Source organism: Dysidea avara, chromosome 8 (assembly GCF_963678975.1).
Source record: "Dysidea avara chromosome 8, odDysAvar1.4, whole genome shotgun sequence".
NCBI classification, from domain to species: Eukaryota; Metazoa; Porifera; class Demospongiae; order Dictyoceratida; family Dysideidae; genus Dysidea; species Dysidea avara.
In genome coordinates, this window is record NC_089279.1 from 3,894,735 (window position 1) to 3,915,404 (window position 20,670).

General features: G+C 38.1%; 1 protein-coding gene across 1 annotated transcript in view; it reads left to right on the top strand.

Moving 5' to 3' along the window:
- Window positions 1-17,459, top strand: part of LOC136262735 (uncharacterized) — a 24,600-nt gene extending 7,141 nt beyond the window's left edge. The window contains exons 13-35 of the mRNA XM_066057120.1: window positions 1,119-1,788; window positions 1,880-2,041; window positions 2,096-2,146; window positions 2,311-2,407; window positions 4,150-4,222; window positions 4,290-4,424; window positions 4,483-4,593; window positions 4,716-4,846; window positions 7,356-7,385; window positions 8,720-8,869; window positions 9,605-9,695; window positions 10,655-10,754; window positions 11,318-11,412; window positions 11,857-11,955; window positions 12,519-12,809; window positions 12,854-13,066; window positions 13,117-13,163; window positions 13,979-14,069; window positions 14,357-14,514; window positions 16,762-16,873; window positions 16,934-17,026; window positions 17,080-17,164; window positions 17,219-17,459. Coding sequence (XP_065913192.1) covers window positions 1,119-1,788; window positions 1,880-2,041; window positions 2,096-2,146; window positions 2,311-2,407; window positions 4,150-4,222; window positions 4,290-4,424; window positions 4,483-4,593; window positions 4,716-4,846; window positions 7,356-7,385; window positions 8,720-8,869; window positions 9,605-9,695; window positions 10,655-10,754; window positions 11,318-11,412; window positions 11,857-11,955; window positions 12,519-12,809; window positions 12,854-13,066; window positions 13,117-13,163; window positions 13,979-14,069; window positions 14,357-14,514; window positions 16,762-16,873; window positions 16,934-17,026; window positions 17,080-17,164; window positions 17,219-17,376 — 3,243 coding nt within the window. The 3' untranslated portion in view covers window positions 17,377-17,459. The remainder of the gene's footprint in view (window positions 1-1,118; window positions 1,789-1,879; window positions 2,042-2,095; window positions 2,147-2,310; window positions 2,408-4,149; window positions 4,223-4,289; window positions 4,425-4,482; window positions 4,594-4,715; window positions 4,847-7,355; window positions 7,386-8,719; window positions 8,870-9,604; window positions 9,696-10,654; window positions 10,755-11,317; window positions 11,413-11,856; window positions 11,956-12,518; window positions 12,810-12,853; window positions 13,067-13,116; window positions 13,164-13,978; window positions 14,070-14,356; window positions 14,515-16,761; window positions 16,874-16,933; window positions 17,027-17,079; window positions 17,165-17,218) is intronic.
- Window positions 17,460-20,670: the final 3,211 nt, after the last annotated feature.

Here is a 20,670-nt window from a genome sequence, read left to right on the forward strand (position 1 = left end):
TGGTCACTATAATGAGGTGGTCTTATTAATGAGGTCATGAAGTACACCTTAGCTATGTTTGGGATCTACTTGATATGGTCACTATAATGGGGTGGTCTTATTAATGGGGTCATGAAGTACACCTTAGCTATGTTTGGGATCTACTTGATATGGTCACTATAATGAGGTGGTCTTATTAATGAGGTCATGAAGTACACCTTAGCTATGTTTGGGATCTACTTGATATGGTCACTATAATGAGGTGGTCTTATTAATGAGGTCATGAAGTACACCTTAGCTATGTTTGGGACCTACTTGACATGGTCACTATAATGAGGTGGTCTTATTAATGAGGTCATGAAGTACACCTTAGCTATGTTTGGGATCTACTTGATATGGTCACTATAATGAGGTGGTCTTATTAATGAGGTCATGAAGTACACCTTAGCTATGTTTGGGACCTACTTGACATGGTCACTATAATGAGGTGGTCTTATTAATGAGGTCATGAAGTACACCTTAGCTATGTTTGGGATCTACTTGATATGGTCACTATAATGAGGTGGTCTTATTAATGAGGTCATGAAGTACACCTTAGCTATGTTTGGGATCTACTTGATATGGTCACTATAATGAGGTGGTCTTATTAATGAGGTCATGAAGTACACCTTAGCTATGTTTGGGATCTACTTGATATGGTCACTATAATGAGGTGGTCTTATTAATGAGGTCATGAAGTACACCTTAGCCATGTTTGGGACCTACTTGACATGGTCACTATAATGGGGTGGTCTTATTAATGAGGTCACCTTAGCTATGTTTGGGACCTACGTGACATGGTCACTATAATGAGGTGGTCTTATTAACGAGGTCATGAAGTACACTTTAACTATGTTTGGGACCTACTTGACATGGTCATTATAATGAGGTGGTCTTACTAATGAGGTAACCACTGAGTGAGGCTCCACTGCATTGTTACACTGTAAGTTATTTAATTGTAGGCAAAGCCTTTTGAACTCTACAAAGTGATAATAATTTGTTTTTGTTCTAAAAAGTTATCTTTAATATGTGGCCACACCTTGTCTATAGGAGACCTGTCTGGATTCTATTTTGTAACAATCAATACTTTGATCTTGTAGGGGTCTCTGGCGACGTTCATCACCCTTCTTAGCAGTTGGTCTCCAGATGGTGTCACTGTGCCTCCTGAACTACTCACTAAACTGCTTACATTAGCTAAAACTGAGTTGTCATTTGCTCAAGAAGAATTTGCTCAAGAAGCATTTACTCAGTTGGTAAAGACAGCTGGTCTTGATGCAAAGAATGCTAGCTCGTATGAAGAAATTGCTCTTGACATCAGCAAATCTCAGAGCGCCCTAAGTGTTCTTTTTGGCCAATCTCTTTTCTCTGAGTTTGTTGGTGAACAATTATTGAAAGAAGTATCCACAGCAATCCACCGCTTGGGAATCTATTTTGAAAAGGACTCCATGTTTTCTGGCTTCTTGTCACCATCGACGATACCTGGAAAACTGGATGCAAATTTATTAAAAGATAAACGATTCCAATCTTTTGTACAGATTCGTGGTTTTCCTGATCACATGCGGATCGATGACATCAAGCATTGTTGTCAGCCAATACAAGATGGACTACACAAATGTCAGGAGTGTGTCACCACAGGATTCCTGAAGGTGCTAAGGACATCGCAGAAGTCAAATGCCATTGGCTGGCTGGCTAGTGTTGTAGGACTGAATGAATTACGTTGTGGACCTCAATTTCGACAGAAGACAACAATAGAACCTGTGGCTTCTGATGGTAAGAAATGAACCCTTATTATAAGCACATTATAGGTTAACCCTAATTGTAGGCACGGAGAAATTACATATATGGTTTATTTTGCCTTTAGGTTATATGTTGAATTTCTCAGCTGTACTAGTGCAACTGTGTCAACCGTTCTTTGGTACTGCTCCAAACAGCAAGCTAGCTAAGATAGATCCCAGTTATTGCACATCACTGCAGTGCAGGCTGGATCTTCACAATGAGCCGTGTCTTGCTCATGGAAATATATGTAGGTAGAGTTGGTGGGCATTAATTAAAATGTAATTATGTTGTATATTTGCAGCTGCTGAAGAGAGTTTGGCTAAAGGACATGAAAGATATTTTCCAACCAGTAGTAAGTTGTGCATGTACATGCGTGTGTGTATGTGTGTGCATGTATGTGTGTGCATGTATGTGTGATGTGACGGACAGTCTGCCCCTACTCTGCCGCTATTACTGTGGTAGTCTTAAAGTATTATTTGATGTCTTTTATCTCATACATATCTCTCTACCCACTAGCGGACTACAACTTCATGACAGAGATATTCCACATCACTCAGAGAGGACTACATGTTGGATTAATGGCAGCCATTAGGACTTTTGGTAATGAGCTGAAGTAAGTGTAACTCATGTGGTATGCATACTTGATCATTTGTGTAGTCCTGCTAGCCCATACCATCTTTGTGTTGTACCTTTTGACAAGCACATCCTATGTGTGTGTGTGTGTGTGTGCGTGCGTGCGTGCATGTGTGAGTGTGTGTGTGCGCTATGTGAGGTAGTATAGCCAAGTGGCTGGAGCAGTGGCCTGGTGATCGAAAGGTTCCAGGTTCAATGCCAATTTGGTGTTGTTGTTGTTTCATAAACTTTTTTCACATTGCTCTAGTCTACCCAGCTGTATATTGGGGACCTGGTGGCTTGGTGTCATCTGTGGAAGCAGCCCACCCATCTGTAGCATCAATGGGTACCTGGTGCTTACTGGGGAAGCAAATGCCCAATTGTCCTAGCTTGTCTCACTTAGTGGTGTTGGGGTTGTTGTGGAACTTCATGTTCCATGACCTCTTTTCGTGAGCCCTTTCCAGTCCTCCTGTGGGTTACTAGCACTACCCCTGAAGGATTTGCCTGCACCATACTCAAGTGCTTGAGTTGTGCACAGGGCTGGGCAGCGGTATCCATGTTTCACACAGCTGCCATAGCCTTTCCTTTTTTGTGCACATGCATACACACGTACGTATAGTACAGGTGTATGTGATAGTATTCATGTGCATGTAACGTATGTATAGACTGTATCTGTTTTAAACAAGTTCAGTGAAAAGTATTTAAGTACAAACAATGTTGTTTGTGTATGTACTTGTATGACTGAAGTCTTGTCCCTGGGTTGGTTGTTAGTAGGCGTGAATTCCTCAATGAATTTTTTTGCAGTGAATTTGGTTTGCTAAGAATAGTTACAGCTGGCTCAGAATTATGTAACCATACGCCACTGTTCTCAGAAGAACTATGTAACCTTATACATTCCTACGTTCCATTGTTTTCCTGTATTTGATGAAATTCACAAAGAAAGTTAGAATTGTTTGGTGTGCTTATTGTATTAGGGCTTAATACTAGAAATAGTCAAGTACTCAACTACTGTGTGCAAGTGTCGTACTCATGTACCCACTGAGAATTTTTGGTGTTCGGGTAGTAAAAGTTTGTGACTCAGGTGCTCAAAAGATCACATGAGCTGTGTTTTCAGAGTATGTACTGAACTGGCAGCCTATAACTTAGTTTGTTGTGCTTTATCTGTTAGAAATGTTAGCGTGACTATTTTACACATGTCCGTAGCTAGGTATGCATATAATGTGTATGTAGTATCAGGAGTGGTACCTCACAACACTCCTAACAGTATTCATATCCACCTGGTTGTTAACAAGGGAAGTACTCGAGTACTGTTTAAATCTTCATGGTTGTTTCATTACATCTTTGTAAGTTAATGCCAAAAGAGATATGTTATTACAACTCAGCACATTAGACAGGGCCTTTCTTTCATATGAGTGTGTACATCATACTAACAAAAATACAGTAGCAACAGTTCCTACAGGGGTATAGGTCATGCCCTCTAGTATTAATATAGATATCTTCATGGTATTTTGTATGAATCTCAATAGTTAAAACTTGGTTTTGCCAACTAATCCAGGGGCTCTTACAAAACAAACTATATAGATAACCTTGAAGCTTATGTGAAGCACTATCTGGTTCTCCTTGTCGTTTGTTCATTTTGTATGGTGACTATATGAGACTCATGTGAACTAATATACATTTGAAGAACAAATGAAATGCTACACACCTCACACTCCTTAGTTATTATGTTGTTGCATTGCGTAGTGACTTGAATAGATCAATTGACAACGATATGATAGGAGAAGACAGGAAGAGTGTACTGAAGTCATTTCGGATGGTAAGCCATACTAAATGATAGCACCATTGTTTGATCATGAGAGTGTCCCATCTTCTTCTCTATGTAGTTGTACGTACTCACATGGGATTGCTGTCTAACGGATCCACACTTCGTCCGTACATGCTCAGAGTTCTACATCACTCAGGCTGTCTGGTTGATGATGCAACTACAAAAGGAAGACCAGCAATCATCATCAGCAAACGTATGCAGCCATTAAAATTTTGTTTCCTTGCTGTACACTGCCGTCTTGTTATTTGTAGCCTGAAGCTAAACACGTTATGGCTTGTATTCCAGAATACAGTATAAAGGATATGGTTGGATGGTTTAGGTTTGTTGCAGGGAATCATCCACGCCTACTTTCTGGCCTGGAGGTAAACGTTGTAACTTTCACAGTTGTCATGTAAATACTTGCTGCTTGCTTGGAATTGTTTGTATTTTAGTAATTGTGTAGAATTATAAATACATGTGATGTAAATACTTGTGTACTACATAGCTGACACCTTTTGTCGACTGCTGTGTGACACTGTTACAAAGACAAGACATCTTGACAGGACCAGTAGCTCAGAGCAAGGTTGTGTCAGTTCTTCTTTCCTTTACGGAGGGCAGCAATCAAGCCAGTAACAAGTGAGACACCACAACACATACATACTTAACACAAGTGTTGGTAGCATGTGAGATACATGGTGTAATGACCCTGAGGGGTTCCATGACATGTGATGCACATGTAGAATCATGTACATGTCACATGTAGGATAGATAGCAAGTACATACATTCATGTCACTGGGGGGTTATGCATGTTAAGTAAGCAAGAGTCTGTAAGGCTATGCAGTATTGCAAAACAACTCTCTTCTCCAGTAAAGAAGATGCCTTGGTACTATTATTGAATATACATTACCCATTGCCATTGGTACATAGTGTGATTAAGACTAATGAGGAAAGACTCAACTGCCCTTGATGTCGTACCCCACTGCCCACGTGTTCAATCACGCGAAGTCATCTAGTGACATTAGTCAAAATTTCTTGGGCTAGGAAGTGCACAATATACCTGAAATCAGCCAATACATGGAGCTGTTGTTTATATCTATTCTTTGCAGTTTTCTAATTAGGTTTTCGTACATAGTCTTGTGAATTGGCATTCATTAATCATGCCGGTAATATTTTTAAAGCAACACTTCTAATTCATTTGATTTTAAGTACGTAATAAGTAAGAGTATAAGAATTAAGCACACATATTTGTGCCATCAGAGGATAAATGGAAGTGAGCAGCAGCTCACAATGAAAATCCCAGAGTAGAAGGATGATAAGCACTTCACTTTGAGCATTATCTGTGTTGATATTGAAGGAGCTTATAAGCGCCAAAGGCACAAAACTTTGGTGCTTATTATAAGCTCCTGGTGCTATACACAATTTCACAAGGGCCGAGAATGTGGACCAATGTCATGAGACGTTTGTCACGTGATTGGGTACATGGGTGGTGGGGGATAAGATTAAGTTGCATTCACTATGAACATCATATGATAAATACATACGTATGGTATGTGCTTTGAGCTGAGCTTTCAAAAACAATTAGTAGCACATAATTGTAGCATCACATCGGCCTCCTGTTTTGTAGTGACCTCTCAGTCCATTAAAAATACGTTAAAAGTACTTCATTCTAATGTAAGACACTCGTTATGACCCAGTAAAACTTTGCCATACATTTTATATGGAGGAAGCCACTTAATTGTGATCCATTGTTGTACCTGCAATGATCAAAGATACTTCTGGTAGGGAGCCTTGTGACGTATAGTTAGCTCCCAATTCATTCATGCGCAGACTGGATGTCTACAAGGTTTAGTAACCATCTTACAGGTCATCCATTCTTCAGTGATAGTATTCAATAATGTATGAATTTTATCGTTTCCTGAGTGTATTTTGATTATAATGTAAATAGTGTACATAACAGGTACACAATAAACTAAAACACAAAGCTCAATAATTGGCTGCTAAATAACTTAACATAACAATGAATGATCTTGAGTCAATTAGCCAGTTATTGCCACTTATTATAATCAACTTACTGATGATTAAAATTTTGGTGCTTGTCAAAACAATGACCTTAGCAACTACATACCATACAGAAAAGAATGCAGGGAAACTCTGAAAGAAAATACCCTGAAATTCTTAGCAAATAAGGTCACTTCAGCATGGTCTGCTAAATAGATCACTTTTTCGTTATACAACAAGCTGAGGTTGACATCATGCATGTTCGAACATTTAGAAGGTAGGTAAGTTCATAACACATCGATAATTTGTGACATACCCTCTATAACATCTTGGTTGCATGCTACACATTTAGAGTTACACACTTTCCATTAGCTGCATACTGTAAATTTCTTGCTGAGGTGTTCTCTTCTATGATGTAGTGTATGTCACACACATGGTAGGATTATGGTGTGTATGATGTAACTGACATGTGTACTGTACTTACTGTAATGTTACATTGTGTAGCATGCATGAAACATAAAGTGTGTTTATCCCAAGTGTTATAATACACTTAACACACATGTTATGTACATGTGCATGCTCAATACATGTACTTGTGGTTATTCTTTTCTTGTTACCTTGTGCTGGAGGGCATGTCACATCTCATGTTGTGATGTCAGTGTAGTATAGGATGTGTTATGTAGTGTGCATGTAATGTACGTATGTAGTCTGTAGCATTGTGTGTGTAGAAGCTTAATACGATAATTTAATGAGTTGCCACTTTTCCTAAATGACTGAGGTGCATGCAACTCACTTAAGGAGCAGGTAGGATATGTAGTAGTCATGAGAGATGCGTAAAAGTGATCACAGAACATAACATACATGGTACTTGTGTGTGAAAATGAATACCATACTTGTTACTTGGGTGTATTTATGTCATACATGTTAAATATTATGAGGAAAAAAGTTACAGCAAATCCTCACATAGCAGTCACCTTATTAATTAGACCTTGTTGTTTAGACCTCCCAGGAGTCACTATAGTTCCTGTTTGTCAGGTATATAGAATAGAGCGAATAGGAGTTAAGTTTCAAATATGTACGTACGTATGTATACTTGGCAGTGTTGAGTTGTACATAGCTTAATACAATGACATGTATTGTGTGCAGGTCAATGTTGTCTGGATCTGGCTGGGGAAGGTGAGCAAGTCAACATCTGTGTTGCGTGCTGTATTGCTTTGGTCATGATCCATTCACAATCATTTGTAATCATTTAATTTTAGCTTCAGTGGTGGGAAAAATTAAAGAGGTCTTCTGGATGGACTGACTGTGTCCTCGTAACATAGCCATTTGCTTGTTAGTGTATTTGAAGTGTTTATGATGTACAGAGGCTGAGACCAGAAACTTTCTTCCTAATATGGAAGGTTTATAGTGTATCAAGTCCCATTTAAATATTATGGTATTGTGTGTCACCATCTCACGTTAGGGTTGCATTAATTCCTCTCCAAAACCACAACACTTATCAGGACACTTGTACACACATGGGTCTACAGACCTGTGCTAGGGGTTCCATTCTATGTAGTCAGCACAGTGTTGACAGATAAATTTATGTGTATTTTTGGAACCACTTCAAAAAAATTAACGGTACCAAAAATATGCTGTTTGCATATGGACATTTTAGGGCTACATTAAACAGGTATTAAATAACATATTTGGGAAGTTTAATGTTGGCTGGCTTAGACATGCAGAGCAGGTCCCTGAACTCAGGATGTCTTGATGGTCCCAACAAGGAATAGGGGAAATCCACAATGCTGCATTAAGATGATGCAAGAAGTGATTACATAACACAGTGTAATATAATGATGCATTGTCAGCGAATTGTAATGGCTTCATCACACTCAATAGTTGGAGACGAGTTTCTACTGGAGGTAGTCTATAGTGACACCTGTTGGAGCTGTAACCACAGTGACTGTGGTATTGCCTTATTTGAGCTGTTGTGGGCCGTTTTCCACTGCTAACGCACATTCCAAAGCAACCTCTCGACTTTCTGTATGCAAGATATTATCACCTTGGCGTAATCTGTTCTGTATAAAGGTAACCTTTATGCCACAGTAAAATTGAGGCACGAGTTGAAGAGTTCTACGGTGTAGTACCACTTCTTAAAGCGGAACCCCATCAATGGGTCCATGTAAATGACTCATACGTATGTTAGTATTGTGAGTACTGTTTGGTTGACAATGTTACTACCATAAAAAGAACACCCTCAAAATGTAGACACCAGGCACTTGAGCTTCTACAATCAGGATGCCTGTCTGACACACTGATCACTAGGATGTCACACTTGTTAGTGACCCCATTTGTATTAGTGTACTTAAACCCTATATTATTAATAAGAGAACACTTAAGGACATTCCCAGAATAGACAGACAGGACTCCATTGTACAATTAATGAGATGGACACTACTATAAGGATTCAGTGGCTAACTGATGATTGTTATTCTTGTGGTTATTCAGTTGTTATTCCCCTTCTCCAGTGGTGTTCATGGTCACCTTGCCTCTCTGGTGCACACTAATCCGATGGTGCAGGAGCACTTGGGACCAGCTCTGATGTCAACGTACATCGCCGTTGACCAGATTGAAGGGCTGGATGTTGACAAGGAAGATTTTGACAAGTATCAAGCTCGGTGAGTGGGGGGTAGAGGAGGAATGAAAAGGATGAGAAGTATTGAATGTTGTGGCCCAAAAATATGATACAGTCGAGCTTTGGATGTACATTGTACATACGTATGTCAGATTATTGTGAGGATGAATAGAAGACTTTCTCTTGCTTAATATTTAATAAACATTTGGTTTGTGACAAAATGATTTCATCCAAACACTGCACAAATATTAATTATGCATATACTTACCGACATATCAACCAGATTTTGCAAATCATAAATTCACAAATGGTAACGCCAGAATGAAGTTGCTGCACTATCAAGCAAATGATTTTCACACTAAACTCATCTTCAACATGTTTGGTTCTGCTCTTTGGCAACTATTTTTGGTGGATCTGTAAATCTCTAGATCAGTTTATATCTCTGTGAAGGCCAGGAGCCCCATGGCTACAGAACTATGTTGTAATACCATCATTCGTTCATATTGCTTATAGTAATTCACTACTTTTTATTGCTTGTGCCCTACAAGTGTACTCCATTTTTTAAAACGTTTTACTATACTAACAACATACACAACACATTGATGTAAATAGGATTTGTATTAGTGCTGTACCATAGTCTGAAATACACCCTGCTGTATGAAGACATGGATACAGCTTACCATTATTGCATTGTCCCAGCTCTGGTGGGTTGGGCATCATACTGATGAGTGATGGTGTATGTAATTGTTAACATGTGTAGCTATGTGTCTTAAAACAGATATGGCATCACACAACTAGTGGAGCAATTATGGGGAAGAGCTGACTGTAGAGCATCCATCTTGAAACAGTGTAGATCAAAGAGATTCCAGGTGTGTGTGTGTGTGTGTATGTGTATTGTGTGTGTACGTGTATTGTGTGTACATGTGTGTTTGTGTGTGTGTATTGTATGTGTGCGTGTGTGTACGTGTATTGTGTGTTTGTGTGTGTGTGTATTGTGTGTGTGTGTATTGTATGTGTGTGCGTGTATGTGTGTGTGTGTGTGTGTGTGTGTGTGTGTGTGTGTGTGTGTGTGTGTGTGTGTGTGTGTGTGTGTGTACGTGTATTGTGTGTGTGTGTGTGTGTGTGTGTGTGTACGTGTATTGTGTGTGTACGTGTATTGTGTGTGTACGTGTATTGTGTGTGTACGTGTATTGTGTGTGTACGTGTATTGTGTGTACATGTGTGTATGCGTGTGTGTACATACGTGTATTGTGTGTACATGTGTGTGTACATGTGTGTGTGTATTGTGTGTGTACGTGTATTGTGTGTACATGTGTGTGTGTGTGTGTATTGTGTGTGTATTGTGTGTGTGTGTGTATTGTATGTGTGCGTGTGTGTACGTGTATTGTGTGTACATGTGTGTGTGTGTATTGTGTGTGTGTGTGTGTATTGTATGTGTGCGTGTGTGTACGTGTATTGTGTGTACATGTGTGTGTGTGTGTGTGTGTGTACGTGTATTGTGTGTACGTGTGTGTGTGTACGTGTATTGTGTGTACATGTGTGTACATGTGTGTGTGTGTACGTACGTGTATTGTGTGTTTGTGTGTGTGTGTATTGTATGTGTGCGTGTGTGTACGTGTATTGTGTGTGTGTGTGTGGGTGGTGTGTGTGTGTGTGTGTGTGTGTGTGTGTGTGTGTGTGTGTGTGTGTGTGTGTGTGTGTGTGTGTGTGTGTGTGTGTGTGTGTGTGTGTGTGTGTGTGTGTGTGTGTGCATGCATAGTGCACAGCACATCATGTTGTGTACATGTACCACTCTGTGTTAAACATCCTTAATAGCTTTTGTTTCTAGTCCTTCTTAGGAGCAGTGTTTGACACGTTGCTATACCAACTCACAGACAGTTTACACAGACTGGGAAATGTGAAGAAAATTGAAGTTGCCCAGGAAGACAGTAAGTCTGTCAACTAGCTGTAGTGCTTATCAAATAACCACAGACTGCTATATTAAAGAGTTTTACCTTTCATTGGTCAAGTGGCAGTATAAACTATACATCTAGTTGTACAATACCAAAATTGGTCTCATTAAATAACAGACAACACTTCACACACAGAGCCAGTCAAGTGTGCCTTGTTAATTGTATCAGACACTTTGGAACCAATTATATTTTTGTGCACTTTTTTTGCTGTAATAGAAAGGTTCAGCTGTATTCTATACTTGTTGGGACTGTTATGATAAGCTTTAATATGAAGGTTTTTGTGTCCATAATATGGAAGTGTTTGTGTTCCTAATATGGAGATTTTTTTTGTCCTTAATTTGGAGATGTTTGTGTTCTGAATATGGAGGTGTTTTGTACGTGTCCCTAATATGGAGGTGTTTGTGTCCTTATTATGGCAGTGTTTACTCCATTTGAATAGTCAACTACTCTATTAGAGGAATCATATTGGTGTCTAGTTAAAAGCATGATGATCAGTCCTAAGCTAGTAAGCTTATTATCAATGTCATTTTTCAATGCAGAGGAGCATTGGAATCAGCTTAGCCCAAGAGAGCGGGCTGAAAAAGAGAGATTTGTTGCTGGAGAGAAGAGAGTTACCAAAGGTTTCATGAGCATGGTAAGCACGTACGGCTCTGCTTATACCATGCATGACGGGAAAACTTGATGGGGGTAACAGTTTGGGTTTCATCAGCTTCTAAAGTTTCTTTTATACACCTCAGCTCTCCTTTTGTCTTAGTAACTTAGTTATACAGGCAGCCTACCAACCATGCTGTGAAACCATTGTTAATGAATTTTGGGTTGGAAAGTGTAACCTAACGTAACACAAGATGGAGTGGCTGTTACAGTACAAAACTGTTGGAAAGAGGACACATGTTTGTTTCTTTGATTTTTTTTTGTCACTGAAATTCAGTTGAAAACGAACCAACTATAATCTACGTAAGTTAGTCTTCTCCAATCTTCTTCATCCTTGCCATTGTTATGATGTATCCAAATCTTAATGCTTTATGTAGCAGAAATATTACTTGTTCTATCACACTTATCCCATCATTGTACTGTGTAGGGTACTACTCTACTGGACCTGCTCAATCAGATGGTAGAGTGTGGTGAAGTGGCTGCTTGTTTTTGTATTGTACCACTGTCTTCTAGAGTGGCTGCTGCTGTAAGTGTGTGTGTGTGTGTGTGTGTGTCTGTCTGTCTGTCTGTCTGTACATATGTAAAATCACCGTAAAATGATGAAATTTTTACTACTCTAATAGAACACTCATTACTGTAATAGAACAATAACTTTTATAGTTTAGTTCCACTGTAGTGTGTATACACACATTGCTCCAGTCTACCAAACTGTTTAAATGGGTACCTGGGAAAGGAATTTTCCATAGTAGTTGAGGTTGAGGTGACCACACCTTCACCCGTGAGACATGGTACAGCTTACTGTGGTGTACCTAGTCCTGGCCCTCCACAACTGACTCCATGGTAAGAGTACACAGATTTCTTCACCTTTTCAACCATACTTTCTGTAACAACTTTAAACAGGCTGTAGGACCAGGAGTCCTACAGACCTTCAGCACTTGTGCTGTAAAGTCTTAATAACTAAATAAAAAATAAGTAAAGATGGCTCAGTACTGGCAGTGTATGTGCAGCCAAATGCTTTGCTTTGTGTGTGTAGTGTGTATGTCTTACAACTTGTGTGCACTGTATTGTTACTCATCTCACCCCTTCCAGATATTTGGATTCCTCAACCTTCTGTGTGGCCCCAAAGCATCAGAACTAAAGGTGAAAGACATGGACAAGTACTCATTCCAACCTTATGCTCTACTTACTCAACTTGTCAACATTTTACTGATGATCTGCCGCCAAGAACCTCAACCACGAGCTCGTGACGGCTTTGTATCCAGTCTAGCATTACACCCTGATTATGATCGTGTAACCATGGATAAAGTGGTGAGCGTTATTCAGAGAAAAGGATCGTTATCTGATGATGTAGTGACACAATTAACTTCCCTCATTGAAGAGGTTGGTGCCTTCATCCCATACAACTTTGACTTGTCTTTATGTAGGTTGAAACTATACAAGCTAAAGAAAGAGAGAATGATGAAGCTGCCTTAGAATCTGCTGAACCTCTGCAGGCATCATCAGGAGGTGGGGCTAAATTTGGAGGCTTGCCACCATGGCAACAGGAAGCAGAATCATGTGTAATAAGCAAAGACGACCTTAACAGCATATATGTGGAAGCTCTTAAAGAGAGCCAGTATGACTGTTCTGAGATATCTGTAAGTGTGATGTGTTCTGTGTTTGTGACTGGTACATGTGTGCTGTGTAGGAATCTCATGCATTGGAGTCACATGCTGTCCAGACACTGGACCCACGGTAAGACTGTTGTTGTGGCCTGGATACATACAAGCAAATTACTTGTTGGCCAATTTATTCTCATTGTTGTTTGTAAAATGGTAATGAACTTCTGGAATTTGTAGTTCTAACTGTAAATTAATTGTTTAAAACTTTCATAGCAATACCACTTAATTTTGAACATTCAAAGCTTCCTTGTTGTAGTTGAAGCCTGTGTGCGTACAGTAGTTGTCTTTTTGGTACTCTTCACTATAGTGTATGTAACTCTGCAGGCCCACAACCAGAGGAGGTTGGTTACATGTCATAACCCTATGACATACTACTACGTGTGATTACATGGCACCTGAAATTAGCATCGTTATCATGAAGTCCTCTGTCACTTTCACGTGAAGTATGCATAATGTAACATTTGTTTCAAGCCACACAAAGTGTTGGGAAGCTGAAAGGAGGGCTCTGGGAACCGTACGAGATGTTTGATGATGCATCACCAACCTCCTCTGGTCCACAACTAGCATTTTAATGGGGGCGCTCCCTTTGGAAGAATTGTTAGACTTGTTCAGGTTTAATTCAGAGCAAAGCATGCATGCTAGGACTCAGGAAACACATTTCAGATCCAAAATACTATAATTTGGTGGTAAAAACTAACCATTGATATTAGTGTAATATTAACTGCTCTATTAGAGTATCTTTCTATCGAGAGTGGTACACTAGCTAACCAAGCATTTCTATTAAGGAGGGTGGTTTAGCCAAACCAACTTCATCTTTCTGTTGCTCTGTTGTGCTCCTTTGCTGTTCTCACACAATTTGTTGACTCTCTGTGTTTGGTGTTTATACAGATCAAGCAAGACAAAGGCATTGATGAAAGAGATGGAAAGTCTACCAGAAATGTTACCACTTCATATTGACTCCTCTGTCTTCATACTACAGGTAGTGTGTAACTCTTGTATGAGTAAACTTGTGACTGGTGTTTGTGTAGGATACATGTTTGTCTCTTTCAACTACCTCACACTATAACATACATTGCTACATTGTTATACGTTTTGAGTAAATCCTATTATGCATATGGTTAGATTTCTTTGAACTGCTACATAACCTGTTGGTACATGTACCATATCCTTGGCCTAGGTATCTTAGTGTGAAGTTGTGTATTAAACGTGTTGTGACTAGAACTACAGTAAGTGGTATACAGCTGTACTTGTCATCATTATTCTCAGGATGAGGATCGGATGGATTTGGTTAGAGCAATAGTGACTGGTCCAGCTGATACTCCATACAGTAAAGGATGTTTTGTGTTTGACATCTACTTCCCAGCAACTTACCCTGCTGTGCCTCCACTAGTGAAACTGATCACTACTGGAAATGGAACCATCAGGTAAAGTGATTGGGAAATGTTTGCTCCTGATATTTAGAGTTGCACTGATATTAATATCGGTATCGGTACTGATATCGGTATTGGTGAAAAGTTGACTTTTTAGCAGATATGAGCAGATATTACACATAAGTACTATAATTGTCCAAAGTATTCTGTATATGACTTGTAGCGCAATGGTTAAAACATTTGTTTCGAGTTGTACAGGTGCTCATGATGGCTAGAGTTCAAATCCTCAGTTTGTCACATTGTTTTTTCTTTTTTTACATACCTTTTCACAATTCTTTGTTTTATTCTTTACACAGGGTTTAATGACCACCTTTTAAGCTTTTTTGCCACATTTTTTAATACTTATTGTAGTGTCCATACTGAAAACATTTTATGTTCAGATATCAGTATTGGAATCAGTAACTTTTGTAGCCAACATATTGGAAAATTTCCGTATCGGTACAACTCTGCTGATATTGCCGTTTGACACATTTTAGTTTAAAATGACACATAGAAATATTTTTAGCAATACATACAAGTACTTCAACAAGAAATGAACTGGATCCAAAAGTATCTGTTATTGGTTGTACAAATCTTTTAAATAATTGGTTGTTTGTATAAGGGTGACTGCTTATAATAAGGTATAATATAAGGTATATATGTATAGGGTGACTGTGTGACCATTTATATTTATACTGACTACAGTAGACCCTAAGTTATCTGGAAGTGACTGTTCTATTAGACTAATTTGAGGATAAGTGTACACGTATGTTCTATTAGAATATTTCAACAGAACTCTGTATATAAATGTATGGGCTTCACTTATCTGAACACATTTACCATTCACATTGGGGTTTGAATAACCAAGGGTCCACTGTACTTAATACAAAGATAATTTAGGCCATTTTGGTCCTTTGTGGTCTTTTTTATAGTGGAGCAGTTAAGCTGTAAATCAAGTAAATGTTGTACCAAGTTTGGTACATGTATCAAAAAAGTGAATTTAGCTGCTCCACTATTATATTTAATAAATAACAATACTGTGCCATAGCCTAGAAGTATTGAGGACTTAACACATTAAAAATGTCATACAACGGTATTACATTGGAATGTCGGTTCAATTTGTCTTAGTTATGTGTTTGTTGTTAGTAGCATTGAAAACCTATAATGTCATATCTTGCTAGTTGCTAGTGTTCCATAAAATTATAAATGGGTTTTTTGAAATAAAATATTTCTACACCTTACAGGTTTTTGCTATTGAATTCGGCGACTTTGCAATTGAATTCGTCCCGTTTGCAATTGAGTTCGTCGCTTTTGCAATTGAATTCATCCCGTTTGCAATTGAGTTCGTCGCTTTTGCAATTGAATTCGTCGCTTTTGCAGTTAAATTCGTCCGTAACAAGAATGGCAGCTGGAGGAAACACGAAAACATGATGTAGCAGCTGCTACAAGAACTTGTTCAAGTACAACAGTAGTAAACAACTCTTTATAAGGCAATAATTCTTCCTCTACAGCCTATCCAGCAACATTCCAAACTCTACTACGCCATTCGCGATGGGTGTGGTCACTCGCGAGCAAGTTAATTAACTTGTCAGACAGCTATCAACTTCGCGTACTACCAGCTCCAATTACTTTCTAGTGTCTCAAGTGTAACTCTCCAAGGTATAAATAGTTTATCTCTTAATGAACGGGTTGGTTTCTTGGAGCCGTTTTGTTTATGACGAATTGTAATGCAAACGTGACGAATTCTATTGCAAAACCGACTAATTCAACTGCAAAACCGACGAATTCAATTGCAAAACCGACGAATTCAATTGCTAATACCATACCTGTTTCACTGCCCATACAAAAGTCTCAATAGTAGCAGTGAAATTTATCCCGTATTTCACTGGTAGCAGTGAAAAAGTTGTAATTGCAATTTCATTGGCTAGAATTTATGTTAACAATTAGTGTTGACACATGTTTAGTACATAGTGACAAATTGCGTACATAGCAACGCTAATGCACATATGCAGCGAGTATGGTATTAACTGGGAACAGCATGGGTTCGCCTCGTGAAATTTATCCCCATTTCCAATACAACAGTCGTGGTATTTATCCCAAATTTCACTGCTACCCATGGTATTACTAGTACAAACGGGACGAATTCAATTGCAATACCGACGAATTCAATTGCAAACGGGACGAATTCAATCGCAAAGGTGACGAATTCAATTGCAAAAACCTGTAGTAGAACATTCTATAGTTCTTGTGTGCATTTCATAGGTTCAATCCTAACCTATATGCCGATGGTAAAGTGTGTCTGAGTTTGCTGGGCACCTGGCATGGAGGTGATGCCACTGAGAAATGGAACCCTCAAAACTCTACCCTCTTCCAGGTCAATACCATGTACTGTACACATAGGGGATGTAATGGATTATGTTTTGACATTGTACAGGTGTTAGTATCAATACAAGGACTAATTCTAATTAAAGACCCAATGTTTAATGAGCCAAGTTATGAGAGAATCCAAGGAACTGAGGAAGGAAATGTAAGCTCCTTCTGGGTCTGTATATGTTGTTGACAGATTGTCTCTTACCAAAGGCTAAAAGTGCTGAATATAATTCCGATCTTCATGTCCATACTGTAAGGTATGCCATGTTGGAACAGCTTCGTAATCCTCCAGCAGGTGAGCATGATGTTTAAGATATAACACATTTGAGTTGACAACATTTCTTCTAAGGTTGTGAGGATATTATTAAAGTTCACTTCACCATTCAGAGAGATGCTGTGTTGAAACAGTGTTCAGAGTGGCTTAGACAAGCAGTTTCAACAGATCAAGAACGTCGATTGAGGAAGGCTGTGGATGAACTGAGAGCGCAAATGGACAAAATACAATGAAATGTCATTTTTGTATGAATTATAGGAGAAAGTTAAAATGTCATCAGTGCACAAAGTTTCATAATTAAAATTTATCCATTAAAGATACAACAGTATATCAAAATAGTGATCGTATGTTGAGGCCATGACATGTACTGATATGCAATTAGGTTATATTGTGAATCATGATATATTGATGTGTTGAGGTGTACAGAGCTAAGAAATGGAAAATGTGCCATAATTTGCTTTATTTTTGTGCAAAAAATTTCATGATAAAACTTTTTGTGTGAAAATGGTTTTGTATAATTTATGTGAATGACTGCTTTATTAGAGTAGTTCATTCTAGTGTAAAATTTTTCGTACAAGTTTTGAGAATTATTTTACAAGGAAAAAAAGTACAGTACTACATTTAAATGATTGGCATTCTCATGAATCAAATTATTGTATGTTGTAGATGTTGGTTTTTACACTTAAATGATTATTAAGAAAAAGGGTTTTGTTATTTCCAATAAATTAAAATAATTTGTGTTCATACTCCACTTTGCATCATGTCATATACGTATCACTGTATCGTGATACAATGGTTATTGATACACCCAAATACTGTAGTTGTTGCAACTCTATATAAAACCTATAAGGGTGAGCACTATGTACAACTCATTTATTAATTCCTGGACAGACCAGTAAAATTTTTACATAATGACATTAATTTTTCTTATGAGCCAGATGATTAATTTTGCACAATGCATCAAAATTTTAATATGTCTGAAAACATGCTGTAGTCAGGTATTTTCTAGGTATACATGTATGACTTCAAGGCTGGCTTCCAGTTTCGTAATGGTCAAATTGTTTTTCAAGTAAATTCCTCTCTTGCTAAATACAAAACAGCTAGCTAAAATTTATGGGGTTTCAACCTGCTAAATACAAAAGTACAAATCTCACTGAGTGCATTTTGTTATTGTTTAGTCTTAATGCCAATAAAGTTTGTGTTAGAGGTTCAAGTACTTGAACTATAGGGATGAGCTTATGCTGGAATAATTTTGGAAATTTTGATAGCAGATGGTATTCTAAGAATAATATTAAGGAACGATTGAGAATAATATGAGTGAATATTATAGGTGTATCTACTGTATACATCATGCATCCTTATAATGTGCAATTCACAATATGTCACACTTTCCTATGTAGTGCCCAGATTTGCCATTGGCCTAGTACTTCAGCAAGATTCTGATCTTAATAATAATCAAAATTTGCTAAATGTTTATCAAACCAACAATAATAACCTATTGCTTTCTCATCTGAAGTTTGGAGACAATCCCTATAGTTGACTCAGATTCGAGAGTCAAGCCTTATCCTTTAGTAATTTATAGTACAGGTACTTAGCCATGTGTATATTTAAGTAGCTACTGCTTCTATGTTCAGTCATCACTGGCCTCATCAAGTAGTTTGTGTATTGTAGTAATCGTACTACATTTATAATGCAACATGCAGCCAGCCAGTGTACCTAGTACAGAATGTACATAATAATAATACAAAGTACACACCCCTTTTTGCATTCTGTACATGTAAACATGCAATTAATTAGTAATTTAAATTGCAAATAATAATTGTGGAAAAATGATATGATGATGAGCATAAAAGAACAAAATTGAAAACTTTGAAGAGAACAATGATGAAAACTTGAGTCATAGTTTCCACAAGCCTATATAATCAGCTGTTGGCTGTTAGGAAAACGGGGATCTGTCATATTAGCTACTTTGATTATTTGAGACTGGCACATTTTGGTACAATTTAGACTTGCATTTTTGTCGAGGTGTATATCATCTCTGAATTGTGTTGTAATAAAAAGCATTCAGTAGTGTGCTGTACCATATGCGTAAGTAAACTTTTGAATAAGAATTGCTCTATGCAGAGTTTGTGGTAGCTATTTATGCAGAAAGAAAAGCAACAGAATTTAATTATGACTGGATCCAAGGTACAGAGGGAGGAAATGTAAGCAGCTTTCTAGTGACAAATTCTCTTAAGACTGCTGTATACCTCTCATATGTACATGTTGGATGGAAACATGTAAGTGTGAGAGGTACTGTCTGATATTCTGATTCTCATGGCCTTGCATTTATTGGACCAATTATCAATGCATTGAAGCTGAGCAAGATCCACATTGGTGGAAATACTATGATACAACTTGCATTTGGTGCCAAAGAGGGCAATTAGACTTTCACCACTTAAAGGAGATTGTTTATTATATTGCAAACAACAGGGTCCTAGAACCCTGGCACTATTCACATTACTCCAGTCAGAGGAATCATTACCAATAGCAACCTTTTGCTTTCTACTTGTAGTCAGCCATAAAAGCAGATCACCCCGAATCCCATATGCATAAGCATGAAGTTTGAGTAAGAGCCTTTTGTGTGACACTAAGTCAATAACCTTGTGGAAATCGAAGTACACAACATCCACAGGATTACTGGAATCAAGAGAGGCTTGGTCCAATGTTCAACTACTGAGAGAAGTTAATAGATCTCTTAGGAAGGAATACATACTGAACAAATGGTTTTCAACAAAGTGATCAAGTATACGCATGACTATTAGATAATGGATTCCAACAGTTTGCTAACAACAGAAGTCAAAGTTATTGGACAGCAGTTGTCGATCACCTTTTTTTATGAACAGGTATACATGACCTCTTTTCTCAACACCAGATAGTGTAGATGCTCTATGTGACTTGGTAAATAATATGGTAAGAGGTAAACACTGTGACAATTAATTGTTCTGCCATTTCCTTAAGGACCCTAGCAGACATTTAAATTATTTTATAGTTGTAACATGGGCACAAGTAGTTTGCCTGAAATATCCACCCAAAGCACGTGGGCTGCAGGCCCAAGGGCTGAGGGTGGACATATCAGGGCCATAATCATGCAATAAAAAGTACTGAAACAAGCTGGAGTAGTGCACGATATTAAATCACAGTAAAACAATAAGAAGTGTTATATCCCTACTGTGCATTTCCGTTATGGTATCTTGAGCACAGTAGGGATATAACACTTCTTATTGTTTTACTGTGATTTAATATTGTGCACTACTCCAGCTTGTTTCAGTACTTTTTATCGATGTGTTATGGTCCCTACTCTAGTTGAAAAATTTCAATTTTTTTTGTGTAGCTACTTGTTAATAATAACACTTGCAAAGAAGCTGATAAAGGCATCAGTTTTTTCCTTGTTTGGACTGTGCTATCATGGTATCATCAGATAATGACAAATCACCTTACTTCTTTTTGATGAGAATTCAAATACTTCCAAAAGGATTTGGGACTTT